Source organism: Camelus ferus, chromosome 17 (genome assembly GCF_009834535.1).
Source record: "Camelus ferus isolate YT-003-E chromosome 17, BCGSAC_Cfer_1.0, whole genome shotgun sequence".
Lineage (NCBI taxonomy): Eukaryota > Metazoa > Chordata > Mammalia > Artiodactyla > Camelidae > Camelus > Camelus ferus.
Window position 1 is genome coordinate 49,357,186 of NC_045712.1, and position 19,798 is coordinate 49,376,983.

General features: G+C 38.5%; 1 protein-coding gene across 9 annotated transcripts in view; it reads left to right on the forward strand.

Annotated features, from left to right (window-relative positions):
- The window catches only part of SLC4A7 (solute carrier family 4 member 7), a 111,231-nt gene that overhangs the window by 80,968 nt on the left and 10,465 nt on the right, over positions 1-19,798 (forward strand). For 8 of the 9 annotated variants that reach the window (XM_032459407.1, XM_032459412.1, XM_032459409.1 and 5 more), the window contains 10 exons: positions 416-549; positions 1,567-1,812; positions 3,627-3,732; positions 6,232-6,393; positions 6,788-6,901; positions 9,301-9,462; positions 9,640-9,891; positions 13,551-13,619; positions 14,981-15,154; positions 18,855-18,986. In XM_032459407.1, coding sequence (XP_032315298.1) covers positions 416-549; positions 1,567-1,812; positions 3,627-3,732; positions 6,232-6,393; positions 6,788-6,901; positions 9,301-9,462; positions 9,640-9,891; positions 13,551-13,619; positions 14,981-15,154; positions 18,855-18,986 — 1,551 coding nt within the window. The remainder of the gene's footprint in view (positions 1-415; positions 550-1,566; positions 1,813-3,626; positions 3,733-6,231; positions 6,394-6,787; positions 6,902-9,300; positions 9,463-9,639; positions 9,892-13,550; positions 13,620-14,980; positions 15,155-18,854; positions 18,987-19,798) is intronic. The other variant, XM_032459411.1, reaches the window with a different exon arrangement.

The following is a 19,798-nucleotide window of genomic DNA, read 5'->3' on the forward strand; positions in this document are numbered from 1 at the left end:
TTTATTTTCTTAAATGAACTATTTCAGACATGTAAAAAAGTTCAAAATAACGTATGCCTCTTTTTACTCACCACAGGCTTAAGAAATAAAATGTATAAATCAGGTTGGAGCCTCTCTGTCCCTCTTCCACTTACCCCTCCCCACTGCCTCCCACAGCACTGAGTATTAAATCAGGGTTGACTGTAAAAATTCACCTTTAAAATGACTAAAAGAAAACAAGTTTCCCTATGTATTTAAGTATATTTATCATTTTACATATTTATAATTTAGATGTGAGACGCAAAGTTGTGTTCGCTTTATGTTTTTAACTACTTGATCAATGTTTTTATTTTCCAGATGTCTAATGTGTGTTACAGTGGGTTAGAGACGTGTTTATGATGCATTACTTTTATTCGTTTCTTTTTTCCTTAAACAGAGTGCAATAGAGTCTCTTTTTGGAGCATCGTTAACTGGGATTGCCTATTCGCTGTTTGCTGGGCAACCTCTAACAATATTGGGGAGCACAGGTCCTGTTTTAGTGTTTGAAAAAATTTTATTTAAGTTCTGCAGGTATGTAATAATGATCTCCTTGTCACATGTGTTTGCTACGTGTATAGTTACACATTGTTGTTTATTAACGTTACTTAAAAGTGCATTATTTATTTAATAGCCGGAAAAGAGGATCTGATCAGTGTATACATTTTCAATATTTCTGGGCTGCTGTGTGGTCAGGCCTGCCCTGGCCCTGCTGTCAGCCCTGCCCTAGTCACCTTGAGTGTAAAATCATAGGACCTGACTGCTGATAAGCAAATCACTTGAGGGGCAGTAAAAACCCCTTGTGTTAGCAAATTTCAACCCAGTAAGAAGGTGTTAATCTCAGTTGTTCCTTAGATGCTATGTTGGTCCCAGAAGGGAAGTTTAGGAAGCGGTGCGTGTCAAGCAGCAGCCAGAAGGTCGTGTCGGTTTCCCCAGGGTTGGGGGCTGCTTGCAGTGTGGGACTCAGGGCAGTCACCGCAGCGAGGAGCCGCGGAGTCGGACGGGGCAGGGCCGTTCCTTCCGTGAGACAGATGCAGTTGAGAACTTTAGCCTGAAACAGCCCGATGCTCCTAAATGTGTGAGTCCTCTAACTCCTCCCGTTGGGATCCTTTCTTCACCGAACACGCTGATGGTGACTCTGACCTGGCACAATACGCAGATGAACAGAGAATGCAGTGGCTTGAAGCGTTTTAGGCTCCGTGGTGGTGATTTCCTGTTCGAGGCTGAACTGGAAAATAAAGTCACTGCCTGTGGTGATGCTGGTGGTGAAGGCACGGCCGGTGGGGCAGGTCACCATGTTGACATGGGGACATCTGGGTCCACTTGTTCCGTGGGCTCCTCATCTGTCATTTTCTGCTGATAACTGATTGCTAAAGTGAGGTCTTTGTTTTTGAACAATTTATTGCTTAGTAGATTTTTCACTGTAAATCTCATACAGAAGTAAAATATAACCATGAAGTCTACTAACAGGAAGCTCGTTACGAAAATTTTAAGTACCAGCACCATTTGGCAGTGTATGCTGATCATGTCCACCTTTCTCTCTCTAAACAGAGATTATCACCTTTCCTATCTGTCCCTGAGAACCAGTATCGGTCTGTGGACTTCTTTCCTGTGCATCGTTTTGGTTGCGACAGATGCGAGCAGCCTTGTGTGTTACATCACCCGCTTCACAGAGGAGGCGTTCGCAGCCCTCATTTGCATCATATTCATCTACGAGGCTTTAGAGAAGCTCTTTCATTTAGGAGAAATATATGCATTTAATATGAACAACAATTTAGATGAACTGACCAGCTACTCGTAAGTGTTTCTGTCTTCCCTAACGTTAAAGTGTGTTTTTCACGGAGATACCTGAGCAAAAGAAAATAGATTTGTTTTGCAGTGTGATGCTCGCTGTGTACCTGGCTCTGACTACCCAGCCAGCCACACGGAGGTTGACTTCTCTGTTACAGATGAGACGCTATCAGAGCACTCACTGGACATAAATCCAGTCGAATTCAGTCATTTTTATTCACCAAAACAAACTATTTAAGTACGCGTATTTTTGGTCTTACGTTTGAATCGGATTAGCCAATTTAAATTCAGTTGTTCGGCTGCTAACCACCATATATTTATATATTCCTCATGTTTTGCCTTTTCATTCACATTTTGGAAGCCTGGTCATTTTTATTGGGAGTTATTTCAGAGTAGAATATCAGGACACTGTTGTACGCTGTTCAGTGCGTTGTTTTCTTTGTGATGAAAAAAGCATAAAATGAAAATAGTTTAAGAGCCTCGAATAAAATAGGATTTGAAGAGTAATTATAATGGTTACAAAGGGTTGGCAAATACATTTAAACATCAAAAAGGTTATTAAAGTTAGACATGTCTGGGTAGATGGCTGTATTTGCTGTCTTTAGCATGCCTGGTGTAAACCTGATCCTGCGTTTGAATAACCTCCGTGGTGAAATGTGGTTATCAAAACCCCCCTTCCACCACGTAACCGCGAGTCCCTGGACCCTCCCCTCCCTTCCTGCTTCTCCTCCTTCCTTTCCTTGCCTTCCTCGCACGCTCTCAACTTTGATGTACAGAGCAGGGAGGGATAGGAAACACTGACCTATTTGAAAATACAGTGCCACCTTGATGCCAGATCTGTCTTGTATTATCTCCTTTGCTCTTAAACTAGTTAATTTTTTGTCTTCTCTCTTTCCCTGCACCTTTGACTTTTAAGAAGCATGGTTTTTATAGCTAGTGCCAGGCAGTTAGAGCAGTGTTTCCTTCTGATTAGCTGAGTGATTACATGGATGTTCTGTGAGCCCCGCAGGCACTGTGTTAGGAGTGCCACGTGGTTCATGTGATAGCATTAGTCATTGATATCAGATCCCCACTTGGGTACGAAGAAACGGAGGCTTGTAAGGTCAAGCAGCTGCTAAATGACAGAGCCTCGGTTGAATCCGAAGTCCAGCCTCCTGTCTTTTCTCAAACAGCTCGTAATTCAATTGAGGATATCCCTCTTTGTTTCTTCTTTTCATTTTTCAAATCCACATTTAGAGATTTCTTTGCTTATATGTGCGTTTCTAGCTCTTTTGTGCAGGTGAGATGGTTCTGGATGTGAACTGAACTCCGAGTGCCTCGACTCTTCTAGTCCTGTCCTGAAAAACTAGGCTTTACTTATTGCTTTAAGAATGAACCTTAGGATGAGCATGTGTAGACAGGGCTAGACTTAATTGAGTATAACTCATGGTGGGAACCAGTGCATGTTGTGTGTGTGCGGACAGGGGTGTGGCAGCGGCTTCTTTGGTCCTAAGTGGGAAAGATTTAGTGGACACTGACCTTGTTAAACGTGGTGGTGTCTTCTCCGATTTTTTTTTTTTTTAAAGTACTCCCCCAAGGGATATATTTAACCAGCTTCGTTAAGTAAAACATTTTATCGATGTTTCTGTTAGTTTTGTTTTATTTATAGAAGCCAGACTTTATTCCATTCCATTGTTTTCTGCTGTGTTTTCACTTTTTAGCCTCCATGCTTTGCAAAGTGGAACATAAGTTAGAAGCTACCACACTGTGTGATGGATTTAATAAAGTATAAACATTTTAATGCAGAATTGTTAAAACTTTATCCAATTCTCATTTCTCAGATGTGTCTGTGTGGAGCCTTCTAACCCTGGCAATGAAACTCTGAAGGTGTGGGAGGAGAGGAACATCACTGTACGCGACATTCCCTGGGGGAACCTCACCGTCTCTGTGAGTACAGAGGAAGGGGAGGGGCAGGCAGTCGTCTACTTCTCTGGCTTTTCTGGAGCAAACCTACATTTCCTTCCTGATGGATGGATATAGTATGTTTTCAGAATACGGTGTTGTGTGGACCAGACAGGAGCTACCACATGTTTGTTTACTGTGTACTAAAATGTATAGGCTGAAAAGAGTGAAGCTGGTAAGGAGATCAAGATGGACTATATTTGACTTCCAAGATGTAATTATTAAAGAGATGCAAATACGCTTCTGGTTTCTTTCTTTCTTTCTTTCTTTCTTTCTTTCTTTCTTTCTTTCTTTCTTTCTTTCTTTCCTTTCTTTCTTTCTTTCCTTTCTTTCTTTCTTTCCTTTCTTTCTTTCTTTCTTTCTTTCTTTCTTTCTTTCTTTCTTTTCTTTCTTTCTTTCTTTCTTTCTTTCTTTCTTTCTTTCTTTCTTTCTTTCTTTCTTTCTTTCTTTCTTTCTTTCTTTCTTTCTTTCTTTCTTTCTTTCTCTCTTCTTTCTTCTCTCTTTCTTTCTTTCTCTCTTTCTTTCTCTTTCTTTCTTTCTTCTTTTGTCAGGGGAGGTAATTAGATTTGTTTATTTTTAGAGGAGGTCCACGGGAATTGAACCCAGGACCTCATGCATGCTAAGCATGTGCTCTACCACTTGAGTTGTACCCTCCCCTCCTCGGCTTTTGATTTCTAATTCCACTTAGATTGACAAGTTCGGAGGCCTGTGGTTGCAGGTACTGGAGTTGACAGTTCCCTCTTGTCCTGCCCTCTGTTTCCCGGCCCGTCTGCTCCGTGACCCGCTCACTTGGAAGATCGTGAATGCTTAGATTGAACCTGTTTACCTCCTAGAGACTAGTCTGACTTAAGCCCTGAAGGAAAGAAAGGAAAAAGGAAAAACAGACAACGAGCACCTGCTGTGTGCCGAGCACTGTTACATAGATATTTTTGTTTCCCTTTGGGAAGTGTCGTCCTGGCCCTAGATACCTGTTTTGGACACTTCCCAGGTTGAGATTTAGAAGTAAAGATGCCCAGTGATGCTGGCAGTATCAGTTAAAACCAAGTCCCCCGAGCTTCTCTGGTGCTTTTTGTATCGTCTCAGTAATCGTAGGTCATTCTTTTCTCTCCCAGGGTGACAGTTAGCTCCTAAATATAAAATTGGAGGGGTAGCATCTGAAATTTTAATGATAATTTACGCCTGCGCTATCCAGGGAAGTCGTTGCCGGCCATGTGTGTCTATTTAACTGTAACTAAACAAAGTTAATTAAAAGTTCGGTTTCTCGGTTGCACTAGCCACGCCCCCAGTGTTCAGCCCCCTCTGGTGACGAAGCTGGGCGGCTGCAGCGCAGGTGCAGGACGTTTCATCGCCGCGGACGGCCCTGGGGCAGTGCAGGTTTAAGGCACTGTGTGTCGGTGATCTCAGCTTACAGTAACGCGTCACTGTTTTATATTGAAAAACTCATTTTTTGTTATGGAAGAGGTGGAGTTCATAGGGATGCTCAAGTGAAAGTGATTTGTTAAAAAAAAAAAAGCTCATCTCATGAAGAACAGGATGTCTTAGTAGTATTTTGTACAGATCTGTTCAGTATGTTTTCTTGATACCCATCAGGGTCATGTTAGGTTTTTGTGTAGCTGTAGTTGATATTTCCACGATGCGTGTTGTAAAGTGTAGGATTTCTAGTCTCAGCATATAGAGATTGAGAGTAATGGAAACTGACTCTTTTTCTTCTACTAGACCTGAGTTGTTCTGCTTTTAAAATGAATCTCATTAGAATATATAAAAAAGGACTTTAGTTGCACGTGCCTTTGTTAATCTCTGGTTTCTTTTCAGTTATTTGTCCCCCTAAAGGAAAATCAAGGCAATATATTTCTATAATTGCATTATATTACGCTGTATTATTGCTTTTATTATTGATTTTCTTAGTGGAAATACTATTTCAGTGGTCACGTTACTGCTCACAGTCCCCATGCTTTAATCTCTTTAAAAAGTCAGAAAAGCCAAATGCAGTTTCTTATTACTGATTTGAATGTAGTGTGATAACCATCTCTCATTCAGGATTGTAAAAAGGCAGAGTCTGTCTTTTTCTGTCTGTTGCTTTTGTTTTAAGCAGCTTGTTCAGAAGTAAAGGAAAGACAGTAAAATTGTTGACCAAGAATGCGAACCAATTATTTGGGACTTAATCCTGAATATTTCTCTGAAGGAAATAAGGAGTTGAAGGAAAGACGTACATGATGTAGTAACTTGAAAAATACTGTATCTCAGTTCAGTGTTTAAGATGCACATATTTCTCAAACCGTGACCTCTCTGAACTCAGGATGGGTCTTAAAATTGATGGTGTGTTAACGTTGACCGGGGAGTGTTTTTCTTCTAAGTGAAACATAAAACAGTGGTGTGTCTCATGACCGGTAGCATCTTAAGAGTCAGTGAAGTTCCTTGTAAGTTACCGACTGTCTGAGAATCCCCTTCAGCCCCCGTTCTTCTGTTTTTTCCCCTTTTTTTCAGGAGTGTAAAACCTTTCACGGTACATTCGTAGGGTCAGCTTGCAGTCTCCACGGACCTTATATTCCAGACGTGCTGTTCTGGTGTGTCATCTTATTTTTCACAACATTTTTTCTGTCTTCATTCCTCAAGCAATTTAAGACCAAGCGCTATTTTCCTACCAAGGTAACCGGGGTGTAATTTTCAAGTTCTGGTCATAGTCATGTTTTTCATTTTCATTTCCTTGCTTTATTTCAAAACAAGAAGATACTGTTTGAGGTTAGTGCTTTGTGTCAAGTAGCTATAAAGAAATTATTCATAGTGCAAAATGGGTGTTACACGTCCGTGCTAACAGTAGGAAGACGGCAGTATCACGAGAGATGGGAGGGTAGTTGTGAAATGTGTTTTCTTATCTTTCGCAAAGAACACTAATTATAAGCGTATTTCACTGATACATTATTACTAATGAAAACCCTCATTCATGCTTTCTAGTGGCCTGTGTTAATCTGTGAAAGGTATTAGTCATTTAGAAAGGACACAGTGTCTCTGTGTTTATGCTAACACAATCCCTTTAATGTAGGTGCGATCGACAATCAGTGACTTTGCTGTGTTTCTCACCATAGTCATCATGGTTGCAATTGACTACCTTGTAGGTGTTCCATCTCCTAAACTTCATGTTCCAGAGAAATTCGAGGTAAGGACGGAGACACTCGGCTGTTTATTACTTGGGGATATCGAACTACTTTAAAGTGAGACTGCCTCTTAAGTAGTTCTTTCTAAAATACACGTAGTCTCTCTGAGGAGCTGATGTTTTGAAAAGAAAAATTGTATGTATGTCTCACGTGTAAATAATTTCTGGAAGGTTGGTGTATCTGGCAGTAATTGGAAAGCTTTGTGTAACATTTTCCAGCAGAAACAAGAGAAAATCAAATTATTTCCAAAAGAAAAATGATACTTAATTTGCGCATCCATGAACATTTTGATTTCATTAGACTATAGTTCTTTTGTATGCAATATACCATGTGCATAATATACCATCTGATAATTATTTTCCCTTCTAAGTTGGAGATGGTAGCTCTTAAATAGTTACTGGATATTTTTAATAGTCAGGTATTGTGTCTCTGCTTATATTTACATTTAACAGATCTTATGACTTCTTTTGGAACCAGAAGATTTAAAGGGGATTCAAAATAAGGAATATAATAAAGATAGATTTAGTCTTTTCTCTCTCACTGGCATTAAAAAATAACATTATTTTAAAAACCAGTAGCCTCCAAAGTAGAGTACATGGGTGGAAAATGAGCCACTGAAAATTATTTAGATCTATTTATATTTTTACTTAAAAATAAAAAAACTTAAGCTTTACAATATTTACTGTATGGCTTTTACTATCTGGGTAATCATTAGTAACATAACACATAAATAAGTATGGAGCCATTGGGTATATATTTTTTTTGCTGCTAAGAGAATATAATAAAAAAAAAAAAGCTTGGAGACCTTGTTTAAAAGCATAGATATTGAGCCACTAAAGATTTTAGGCCATTAAGACGTGACTGTATCAAAGTCATTCTATTTTTACCAAGTCTTACAAATAGGTGAATTACATTGATGTGCAATATAAATTACATTGATGTGGTTTCCTGTAACCCTGGTCCCATTTCTTTATTCTGGTTTCTAAATGTATTCTTGTTTGTTTATTTATCTAGCTTTCAAGTGGCAAACTGATTTCAAGGGGCAGAAAGTACACTTGGGGACAGGAATTAAGGAGAAGTTAAGAATACACGCATTGCATGGATAAAACCCTTTTATTCATGTGTGGTATTACTTATGAAGCAGTTTAATGTATGTGAGTGTGGCAATAGTGTAATTACCTGACTCTGAAAACAGTAAACTTCCCTTTTGTATTGGCACATGATTTCATGAAGAAAAAAGACTTAATATGACATGTATGACTGCTTGCATGTCAGCATATCCAGGATCCTCCAAGGATGCTAAACTCTCTTGTGATCTTTTAAGCTGTTTTATTATAAAACAGATTTTATGTTACAGCATTGAACTGTATTAGTATCTGATGAAGTGCCAGGTCTTTGGCAAGTCAGTGGTTTGGAAAAGTAGCATACTGGGGCCCGCTTCTGAGTTCACTGACCTGCCAAGATCACTAGTCTGTGGGCTCCGTAAAGCAGTTTAGTTTAGGAGTTGATCTGGCAGGTCAATTGATTTCACTTTGTATGAAATAGGTAGAATCACGTTGAAATGACACTCTGTTTCACTTCTCTGTTCTGCCTGACACACCTCCCCAGATACAATGCCTTTAAACAACAACCCTTTTATGCTCATTATTCTGACAGTTGGGATGAGGTTTAGCTGGGCAGGGGTCTGGTCTCTTGGTTTGGGATCTCTGATGTGGCTGCAGTCTTTGTTGCCTCGACGGGTCAGTGGGGGCCCATTCACGTGTCTGGGATGTCAGTCCAGGGGCCAGTTGCCTGCCATCCCTGTCTCAGCATGATGTATCTCTTCCTCAGGAAAAGCTCATCCAGGCTCCCACAGGGTTTCCAGGGGGATAAGGAGCAGCAGCAAGGTCCCTTGAGGTCAGGACTCAGAAATCACACAGTAACAAGTACTCTTTTAATGTTCCGACTACCTGGTTTTTGCTGTAAAACTCCTATATATCCTATTTCCTCCCCTGCCTCTTCGGAGCAGTCCCTCAGAGCAATCTGAGAGGCTGTCCTCCCGGGCTGAGGCCTCAGAGGTGTCCGCCGAATAAAACGTAACTCTCAAAAAAAAAAAAAAAATCACAGTGTCACTTAGGCCTTGTTCTCTGGTTAAACCATAAGGTTATCCAGGTTCACGGGAGGGAAGTAGACTCCACCTCCAGACGGAAGGATGGCTAAGACGCATGGACGAGGGATGGAAGAATTCCCCTGACCGCTTCGCAGATGGTTCACAATGTATCCCAAGGCTTAATCCAGCTCTCCCCGATCCCTTGGCGTTTCTTGGAGCAGACCCCGTCTGTGCTGCGGACATTCTGTGCAGTAGGAGGAGGAGCCTTTCCCTTTCTTTCTTTTAACCTTTTGATTTTTTTTTTTTAAACAGCCTACTGATCCCAATAGGGGCTGGATCATAAGCCCGTTGGGAGAGAACCCTTGGTGGACCTTGTTAATAGCTGCTATTCCTGCCCTGCTTTGTACCATTCTCATCTTTATGGATCAGCAAATCACAGCTGTAATCATCAACAGAAAGGAGCACAAATTGAAGGTAACTTAACATTTGTGTCTCAAGTATTGTGATTTCTTCAAGTTGGAGGTGTTTTCATAGTTACAACGTAACAGATGTGCGGTGAAACTTAATTTCTTCTCTTTATACGTAGCATAGACTTTGAACCTAAAAGAACGATGTAGACTGACGAACTTTAATGTCGATTTCCGCTTTCAGAAAGGAGCCGGCTACCACCTTGATTTGCTCATGGTTGGCGTGATGCTGGGAGTGTGCTCTGTCATGGGACTTCCGTGGTTTGTGGCTGCAACGGTCTTGTCGATAAGTCACGTCAACAGCTTAAAAGTTGAATCTGAATGTTCTGCTCCAGGGGAACAACCCAAGTTTTTGGGGATTCGCGAGCAGCGGGTTACAGGGCTGATGATTTTTATTCTAATGGGCCTGTCTGTGTTCATGACTTCAGTACTCAAGGTAAAACGTCTTTATTGCAACGCTTTTAAATCTTTTTTTTGTCATAAAATTTATGCTTGGCTGTATGAAAATGAAACTTTTAAAAATCTAAAATTTGTTTCATTTCCTAGAATTTACTTGGAAAACATTATTTTGAAACGGTGGTTAGTATAGCAGGGATTTCGGTGTTAGAGTGTCTCCTTTTTAAAAATAATGGAAGGGACAGCATTAAAGACTGTAGAGTTTGGAAAGAGTTAATCCATGGCTTAGCTATCATCTAAAAGAGGAATATACCCGGAGGGTTGTATCAGCATATTAGAGGAAGCAGTATTGAAATATGGATGAAACAGTTATTTGACCAAAATGTAAAAAAATAATATTGCTGTTCATTGAATTCATTCATTCTTCCTGACAAACTAAATGAAACATAAGTACTGGCACTCATTAGAAAAACAAAACCAGCTAATGCTATAAATGAAGCATGTAAGAAATTATAATTTATGTTAAACATCTTTTGGTCACAACTGATTTTTACTGTACAAATCCTACTGAATCTTGTGATTAAAAAAAAAGCCCGAACACTAACCATAGCAAACGCAGCTGAGTATCTATTGTGAAATTTTCTACGCATCTTGAAAGAGCTCAACTCTTTTTTTTTCTTGGTTTATTAGTTGTTTTTGTCGTAAAGAAAATTATTAAGCAAAAAGTTGTAAACTATTTATAAATTAGAGTACAAACGTGGAGTATGTATGTTTCTGTTATACATTAATTTAAAAAATTGTACTTAGTTCTCAAATTCTTTGGTCTCTTTTCGTGGAACTAATTATTTGACCAAATACTCATTGAGTACTTTATTAACTACTGGGGAAACAATAATAAATAGAACACATTAGTGTCTACTTTGAAGAGCTTGACAGTCTGACTGGTGAAGCTAACAGGCAAATGGATGGGCAGTGACTGCTCAGTGGGGAGCATGTTGCCAGAAGTGCCTGGGACCAGAGGGGAAATGTTTCGTGTAGTCTTACGGGGATGCTGTCCCTTACTGACGAGGGTTGCCCTTTAACATTTTTAAGTGGTCTTTACATTTTTAAAGTATTAGTTGCATACGGGTAGAAAAATTCAGGTAGCCTATCAAGCAAGCCCTAAAATGCAAAGTTGGTCTTGTTTCTCTCATTTTTCAAACACAACTCTCCAGAGGTTAGCTTTTGTTTTTTACTTCTTTGTTTTTGAGGTTATTTCAGTACTTAACACCATTACAGTTCTACATACTTTTATAATTTTCTTTTTCACTTTAGTATCTTTAGACTGAGTCTCTTTACCTGAGACAGCGATTCTTCAGGTCTAGTCCAAGCACTCGGGCTGGGGGGTGTCCCTGTCGCTCTGTCCGGGGTCTGCTGGATCTTTCCTCTTCCGGCTATATAACTGTGTGAGGCTGACTCGTCTCCCTGTGCTTTGGCAGAACAGCGCATTGCAGCAGATTGAAGGCAGATGCAGATGTGAGAATTCAGTTGTCTTCTGTTAAGCCCCCACGAAAGGGATTTACAGAAATACAGAACTGCGCTCATTTCACTTAACTTCATGTTCTTTGGAAATGATAGTTCTCCAATAAAAATAGGTTCTTTATATTAACTTGTAATGGGTTTTTTATTTGAAATAAATTTAAAAATAACTTTAAAATTTTTCTTTAAATTTCGAATATGGTGTATAGCTCTTTTCCACATACCTGTCTACCTAGCTCTCTATATATCAATATGTATCTATGTCTATATCTATATATAGAATCCACATAAGTATTTGGGGGACAAGTCCTCAGTACATTTTTGGAGTATAAAGGAGTCCTGAGACCAAAAAGCTTGAGAGCCTCTGACCTAAGGTTATGTCTTTCATGAGGATTTAGCCCAACATCCCAGTCTCCCTTTCATCACCTGCCTTTTACTGGCTGTGTTTTCAGTTTTATTATTATCATAAAGGTTACCAGCACCTACATGTGGTGCTTTTTCTGTAAGTTAAATTATAAACATGTAAACCCTCTGGGAACGCAGAATCAGTGTTAGGATGCTGCAGATACTCGCTGAGGACTCAGCGGGGTGAGATCAGCTGGCGTGGAGGCAGAAATACACCTTCGTTCCCTAGGCTCCCGCTGTGTGAAGAACCGAGCCTCAAGATCCAATAAGGTTCCTTAATACCTACTTAAGAAAAGTGCATATACTTTTTTCTCGTATTTCTCTTGTACTGCTAAAGGAATTCCTTGAGTAACTTACTCGTGCGTGGTACTGTAATTAGTAAACTTTCAGAGTTCTTACGTGTTTCAACATCATCCTCACATTTGATGGATGGTCGGATACCCATTTCAATGTTCAAATTTGTTCTCCTTTGAGTCTCAAAGTCACTGTTGCCTAGAGAATCAGCGGTCTTGTAATAAGAGGTCTGCTGTCTGTTTGGCTTTTGTATCTTCAGAGGCATTTGTTTTTCCTTTCTAGAAGCCACCAAAATGTGCTTTCTACTCCTGCTGTTTTGAAATTTCACAAGGGTATTTAGGTAGTCAGGGACTTTGAATTTACGCTGCTTGTCTCCCTGCGGGTCATGTGTGCCTTCACCTGCGGGCATGTTCTTCAGTCATTTATTTCGTCTTCTCTATTTTCTCTTACATATTTGTTCAGCTTCAGTTAGACGGACGTTAGTCCTGCTGGATGTGTTGCGTTTCTCTCCTTTACTCTTTCTCGCTGTCAGTCTCGCCCATTTTCCTTATCGTTATATTGATCTCGTTAGTCTTACCAAAATCATTTTAACAAAATTCTTTTTAATTATTTGGGTTACTATATCTTTAATTTCAGGGAGGGTTTTTTTTTTTTTCATTCTGATTTTTCATCTTTCCTAGTATTCTGAAGTTGCTTTATGGCTAAAATATTTTCTTGAGATTCCCTGAAGGATATTTATTAGATTTTTGACATGTTTACTTCCCTTCCAAGGCCCTCAGTAAGGACATACTAGGTTGTTTAGCAGAGTGAGTGTGACTGATTCTCCTGTGTGGCTGTTATGTCTTTTTCCTTCGAGCTCCCTCCCTTGGGGGAGAGCTGATGGTGGCGTGTGAGTCAGCGAATGGGCCCTGTAGCTAGCTTTTCTGTGGAATGCCTGGGAACAGTAGGCAGTTTAGGGTCCCCTAACTGCCAGAGTAATAAGGACTTCCCTTTGGGGACAGTGTTTAATTATTACACGTATTCAGTAAGTGGTGCCCTGTAGCGCTCACTGCGGGGATCGTGACACTAATAACAGCGGACACTTTCTGAGTGGTCGATACATACCGTGTGCTTTTCTGAGTCTTCCATGCATTTGACATTTTTTAATCTTCAAGGCAATCTGATACTGAAACTGAAGCACAGAGAGGTTAAAGCTTAGTAGGAGGGTAACTGGGTTTTTAAACCAGACAGTCTGATTGTAGCGCCCAGGCTCTTAACCACTGGACAGATGCCCTTCTGAGGAAGGAACAATGTAGAAGATGAATGATTTTCAAGGAGGTTGTTGTTCACTAGTATGTTTCTTATTTATAGAAAAGTTTGGTCTCTTCATTGAGAGATCTTGTACCTCTGTCTCCATAGGCACTCTGACCAAGTTTTTATGTATTTTTTACTATGAAATTGTTTTAGTAGCATGGATTCTAACTGCGGTCATTTTACCTACAGTTTATTCCAATGCCTGTTCTGTACGGCGTTTTCCTTTATATGGGCGTTTCCTCATTAAAAGGAATCCAGGCAAGTCTTAAATATTTAATGATTTTGCAGGAAAACTTTAATATTTTATATTTGCAAAGATTGTTTTTGTATTGATTTATTCTGTACTCACGTATTTTGGGGGCAGGTGAACTATGACTTCAGATCCACATTTTTAAAGTAATTATTGCTTACTGCACACCCCTCCCCCCCCCCCGAGAATGAGATCATGACCTGATATGTCCTTACCTATTTTTAATTGAAGCTACTGAAAGGTAACTATTAATAAAGACTAGTATAGTGAGAGGGAGGATCAAAAGGTTTGGAACGGACACAAATGACACGTTTGTGACACGTTAGAACAGCAATTTCAGTTGCTTAAAAAGAAAACGTACATAAACTCGTTTTCTGTAACAATGGTACTACCGGCCGTTTGGTGCAACACAGTTTAAAAAGTCTAGTGCGGAAATGACTTTCTGTGATCCTCCAAACAACCTTGGGAAACAGGAAAGGAGGAAATACTGATTTTGTTCATCATGAAACAAACAAAAACTAAGTTTTTAACCAAGTAAGCAATGGAGCCAGACTAGTATCCAGTGTCTTAACTAATCTGGTTTGTATTATTTATAGTGTTTCTTGGGAAACAGCCTGATAGGACTTATGAAGACTTCTCCAAATCCAGCCTTAAGGGCGGCTCCTCGGGCGGAGCAGGGGCCCCATGCCCGCCTCCAGGCAGAAGCGTGTTGTGTCCAGTTGCCAGCTAGTGGCGGCGAGGCCTCTCAGAGGCAACGTCTTTATTTTTTAAATGCCACAGTTAGGGGTCTGCTCTCCACTGGCCAAGAAATGATCTCATTAACTCACTTGATTGTTTAACAACAATTCTGTGAGGTACTGAGGGCCGATCTTACGCCACATATAAATGACGAAATTAAAGCTCAAAAAGGCTAAGAAATGGACTCATAGTTTTCCTTTTCAACGGGTGAAAAATTGATCATTGTTACCTCAGGTTATTGTCATAAATTTGTAATGTTAGATTTAGAAAGAACCTTAGGAGAGTGTTACTCTTTTATTTTACACACTAGAAAACAAGTTAAAAGGGATTAAATGATTTGTGCGGTTGGTTATAGCGGAGAAATTTATCTAAATATTTTAATCCCCCAGATCAAAGCACTTTGACTTTTTTTCTGACGAATGAATTAGTCATTCAAATGGTTGTCTTGATTTTTTTTTTCCCCTCCTTGGATCAAGATGTTGTATGCTGAAACATTATCCTGTGCTGTCATAACATAGTTACAGGTTAAATCACAGAAACCTACAGTAGAATATAATTTCTTTTCCTAAGTAGCAGAATTCAGGTCTTCGTTAAAAAACTTTTCTTGTTTTGTTTTACACTCAAAACATAGTTTTTTGACCGTATAAAACTGTTTGGGATGCCTGCTAAGCACCAGCCCGATTTGATATACCTCCGCTACGTGCCTCTGTGGAAGGTCCACGTCTTCACAGTCATGCAGCTCACCTGCCTGGTCCTCCTGTGGGTGATAAAGGCTTCAGCTGCCGCAGTGGTTTTTCCTATGATGGTAAGGTGTTTTTTGTTTTGTTTTTTTCTTCTTTTCAGACTTTCATTTTGGTGTGTTTTGATAGTAATTATCTTACTAATGTTTCTAATTGACATTGAGAAAAGGAATAGCCCATTTTAAGTGCCTCAGGTGTTTTGAAATGTGAGTCAGCCCTTTCTGGCTATGAAACCAATCATTCTGAGAATTGCTTGTCATTTTCTAAATTTTGGTTTGTTTTGATGTTTAGTCCTTGGACTATAGAATGCTGTTTTGTATTTTTACACAACTCCAGCATTTAGGATATCTGTGGAACAAATATGATAGTCAAATGTAAAAAGGAAAGCAACCAGAACAAATGGTTCTTTAATAGGGTATTTCAGTCCATCTTTTTCATAAACGAATAGATCTAGAAGGTAAAACGTAATAAAGATTGTAGGTGATATTAGTAAGAGTCAATGTAATTCATTAAGTTACCACATTACAAAATTGCATTTTGCAAATAGGGACTGTTTGTCCTTTTATAAATATTATATAAAACTTGGTTATGTACATGGCCACAAACAAAATCTTTAAAAATTGAAAAGCTGTGAATTTATACAGGTAATATTCCCTGATCACAAATAAATTAAATTACATACGAATACTGAAAAGTCACTAAAAAATCTTGCATGCAGAAATTAAATTCTGAAATAAGCCTTGGGTGGAAAATTGAATTAAAAAAAACATTGTGGAGGAATTGAAATGAATAACTTCTAATCTATGAGCAGAGAAGTTATGCTCAGAGGAAAATGTATACCCTTCATTGCCCTCATTCAAGAAGACTTCAAATAAATGTAACCAAATTGCTTATTTGTAAAGCTAAATAATGGATAAACTCCTAAGTGAAGAAGAAGATGGGAGACCAGAATATACAAGGCTAAGAAAGAGAAAAGATGTCTAACCACAGCTATGGGAGAGGGTCATGGGTTTTAAAGTGGTACGTGAATCTACAGCGATGAATATGAACACCTAGAGGAGAGGTCAACAAACTTGTATGTAAAGGGTCATATAGTAAATATTTTTGGCTTTGTAGGCCTCCAGAACATCACACAGGTGCATATATACAGCAAGAGAGAGGGTTTTCACAATTTTTTATTGATAGAATTCAAAAAATAATTGTACAGGGTTTTCCATTTTTTAATGGAAGACTACGAATGGAAGGTTTTCGTTTGGGATAATGTGTCACCTAATTGGAGTTCTCAGCTCGTGTTCCTATCATCAGATCAGCTCTGAAAGTTCATCTGTAAAGGCTGTTCTTAGCTCACAAGCCACACGGGCAAGTGGCGGAGCGGACCTAGCGCAGGGGCTCGTGGTTCGCCCGCCCCTGACGTGGAGAGGAAAGCCCCCTGCTTACGACTGTTCTTCGACGAGACCTGGCAGTCCCAACTGTAAGACAGGAGTAATATAGTGATTGCTGTAAAGAGGAGCTAACATTTTTGTCAATAATGTGACTGTATAACTGTGAACCCGAATCGCTCAAAAAAGCCTAAAAGCTCTTAACAGAATTAATAAGAATTTTGTTAGGATGGCCGGGTACAAGAAAATGTGGGAATTAGTGAAAAGGCTCTAGCTTAGTAATAATTCTAAAAATGGAAATGGAAAAAATCATATTCATAGTAGTGACCAAACACTATAAAATAGTTAAGAATAAATTTAAAAGGAGAAACCTATTTAAAGAAAAAAAAAAGAGCTTTATAATAGTATTTGTGTTAGTTTCTTAGGGCTGCTGTAACAAAGTGTCACAAACTCATTTGCTTGAAGCAGCAGAAATTTGTGTCACAGTTCTGGAGGCCAGATGTCAGAAATCAACATGTGGACAGGACCCTGCTCCCTCCGAGCCCCACAGGGGATTCCTTTGCCCCTTTCTAGTTTTGATGGTTTGCCGACAGCCGTTGGCGTTCCTTGACTAGCAGCTGCACAACTCCAGTCTGAATTCCTCATTGCAAGTCTTCTCCCTGTGTCTTCACACGAACGTTTCATGAGGACAGGAGACGTACTGTGTTAGGAACCCATTCTCTCCAGGATGACCTGCCTCATGTTAATTAATTGCATCTGCAACAACCCTATTTCCAAATAAAGCCATAGTAAGAGGCGCTAGAGGCTAGGACTCAAATAAGATTTTCATGGGGGACACAATTCAACCCATAACAATATTGAAGGACATAAAATTAAGACCTAAACAGGTAGAAAGATATACTATGTTCTTCGTTTTGCATACATAGTATTATGAAAATTCACTTCCAAGTATGATGTTTACTAGTTTTATTTGTGTTTGTGTGTGGTGGGGGTGGGTTTCAGTGTGAGCTGGGTGATTTTAAAGTTCATAGGGAAAAATAGATACCAGAGCCACAACAATAAAAGTGTTCTGTATCTTTTCTGGATGTGGGTTATAAGATTACATACATTTTTCAAAAGCATCAAAATATGCACCTGATATTTTTCTGTTTTATAATATACAAATTACATATTAATGAGAAAATAAAGATATAATAGATAGTAGAGAATAACAAAACAGAAGTAATTGTAATTCAAAATTCCTGGCTGGGTCCAGGGGTGAGGGACTTGACTGTCCCTGTGCTGATACCACAGTGTTTTGAGAACTAAATATTTAAAGGTTTCTGTCAAATCAGTGTAGATAATGCAGTGTGAAATTGACATGGGAATCGACAAGTAGATAAGAAAAAGAGACTAATGATTCCAGAAATTTGTCAGGATACTTGCAAATTTGCCACTTGGATAATATAAGTGGACTATTTCATCAAAGGCGGTAATTCATTTAAGTGGGGAACTTTAGTATATAGTGTTAGATTTGACTGCATACTGGGAGCTAAATAAAGTTACTACATGATGTCAGATTCAGAAAGAAATAATCAGAATTTAAATGTTAAATTGTAGTAGAAAATTTCAAAGATTGTTTATATAATCCAGTGATTGAGGATAACTTTTCAAAGAAGGCAGGGAAACCCAAGAGTGAAAGAAAGATGATATATTTGACCACGTGATAATTCAATGTTTTGTATATCTATAGTAAAATCAGATTGTGAACGGGGAGAAAATATTTGTAACATTTAAGATAAAGTGTTGCTATCCAAACCACACAACTTTTAGGAATTCACAAACAGAAGTCATAAAAACCAATTGAAAAAACAGGCAAAAGATAGGAAATAGTAAGAACAGAAGAGGAAATCCAGATGCCCAGTGAACATTTTAGAACGTCTTCAACCTTAGCATCAGTTAAAGAAAAGCAAATGAAAGTAATATGTCTTTTTCACAAATACGATTGGAAAGTTAAAACCTAATGCTGGAAAATGGATTCTCTAATGCTTAAGAGATTTTAAAGATTATATCTACTTATATAACACGTATAATGTAAAGTCATCATAAACATTAATAATCGTGTACTGTGAAGATACTCATCATGCTTAATCTGCTTTATAATTTTATGCAGAATGTGAGGGATTTATATAGGAAAAGGCTAAAAATGTCATTTCCTTTATTTCTTCGAGCAGAAAGTTGGAAAAGGTAAATAAGTGACTCAGTTTCTTGAAATAAGAAGTATTTTAAAATAAAATACATGAAGCTACTTTTTTATTATTTATGATTTATTAAATACTTTTTCTCTGAGTGATATAATTTCTGTATTTTTAGGCATTACTTAATATTCTCTCCCCGCTCTTTAAAGGTTCTTGCACTAGTCTTTGTACGCAAACTCATGGATCTGTGTTTCACAAAGAGAGAACTTAGTTGGCTTGATGATCTCATGCCAGAAAGTAAGAAAAAGAAAGAAGACGACAAAAAGAAAAAAGAGAAAGAGGTAAAAAAAAAAAAAAAAAAAAAAAAGCCAAGAATTTTAAATGTGCACCATTCATTTGTTTAATGTTTTGTACCAATGAGCAGACACTATTGCCATCACTGTAATGGAAATCCACTCCTCCTGTCTTCCTAATAACGTTATTATTGTAAAGTGCAGCTTCTTGTCTTATCCCCAGTTTACAAATTAGGAAACTGAGAGGGTGAGAGAGAGGTTAGTAGGTAACTTGTTCTAAATATAGGTTCTTAACCCATTTGACCAACTTGTCCTTATCCCTTACACAAAATTCTTCTTAAAAAAAAATTATGTATCATGTGTTCTCAATCAACAGTCAGAAGAATTTAGCACTATTAAAGTGTAAGTAACAAAATAATTCTACATCATAGCCTACCATCTATTTTAACCTTCAGTACGTAACTACATTTTAGCATGCATTTTTATTTTAGCAGCATTTCAATAATCTGGCATAGCTAAGGACAAAAAGGATTTTTAAGTAAACATCTTTTTACAGAAAGTATAGTGAAACTTTAGTTTTTATATCCAAAGTTAGGTACCATTAGTTGATAAATATGCTGAGATTTACGTGAATACTCTATTCTGAATTTGATTTTTTTTAATAACCAGCTCAATGTTATGACTTAGTAAGAAGGAAAAATGGCCACTGTATGTAGCATAGATGATGCTGTTGATTTTAGTGCCTCCCTCAGTTTCCCGATTCAGAATATTGTTTGAAAATCAAACATTTTAAAAAGTTGTGGTCCTATTTAAATTGATCTCAAAATTACTGTTTTTCTTCAAATTTTTGAGAGGAAATC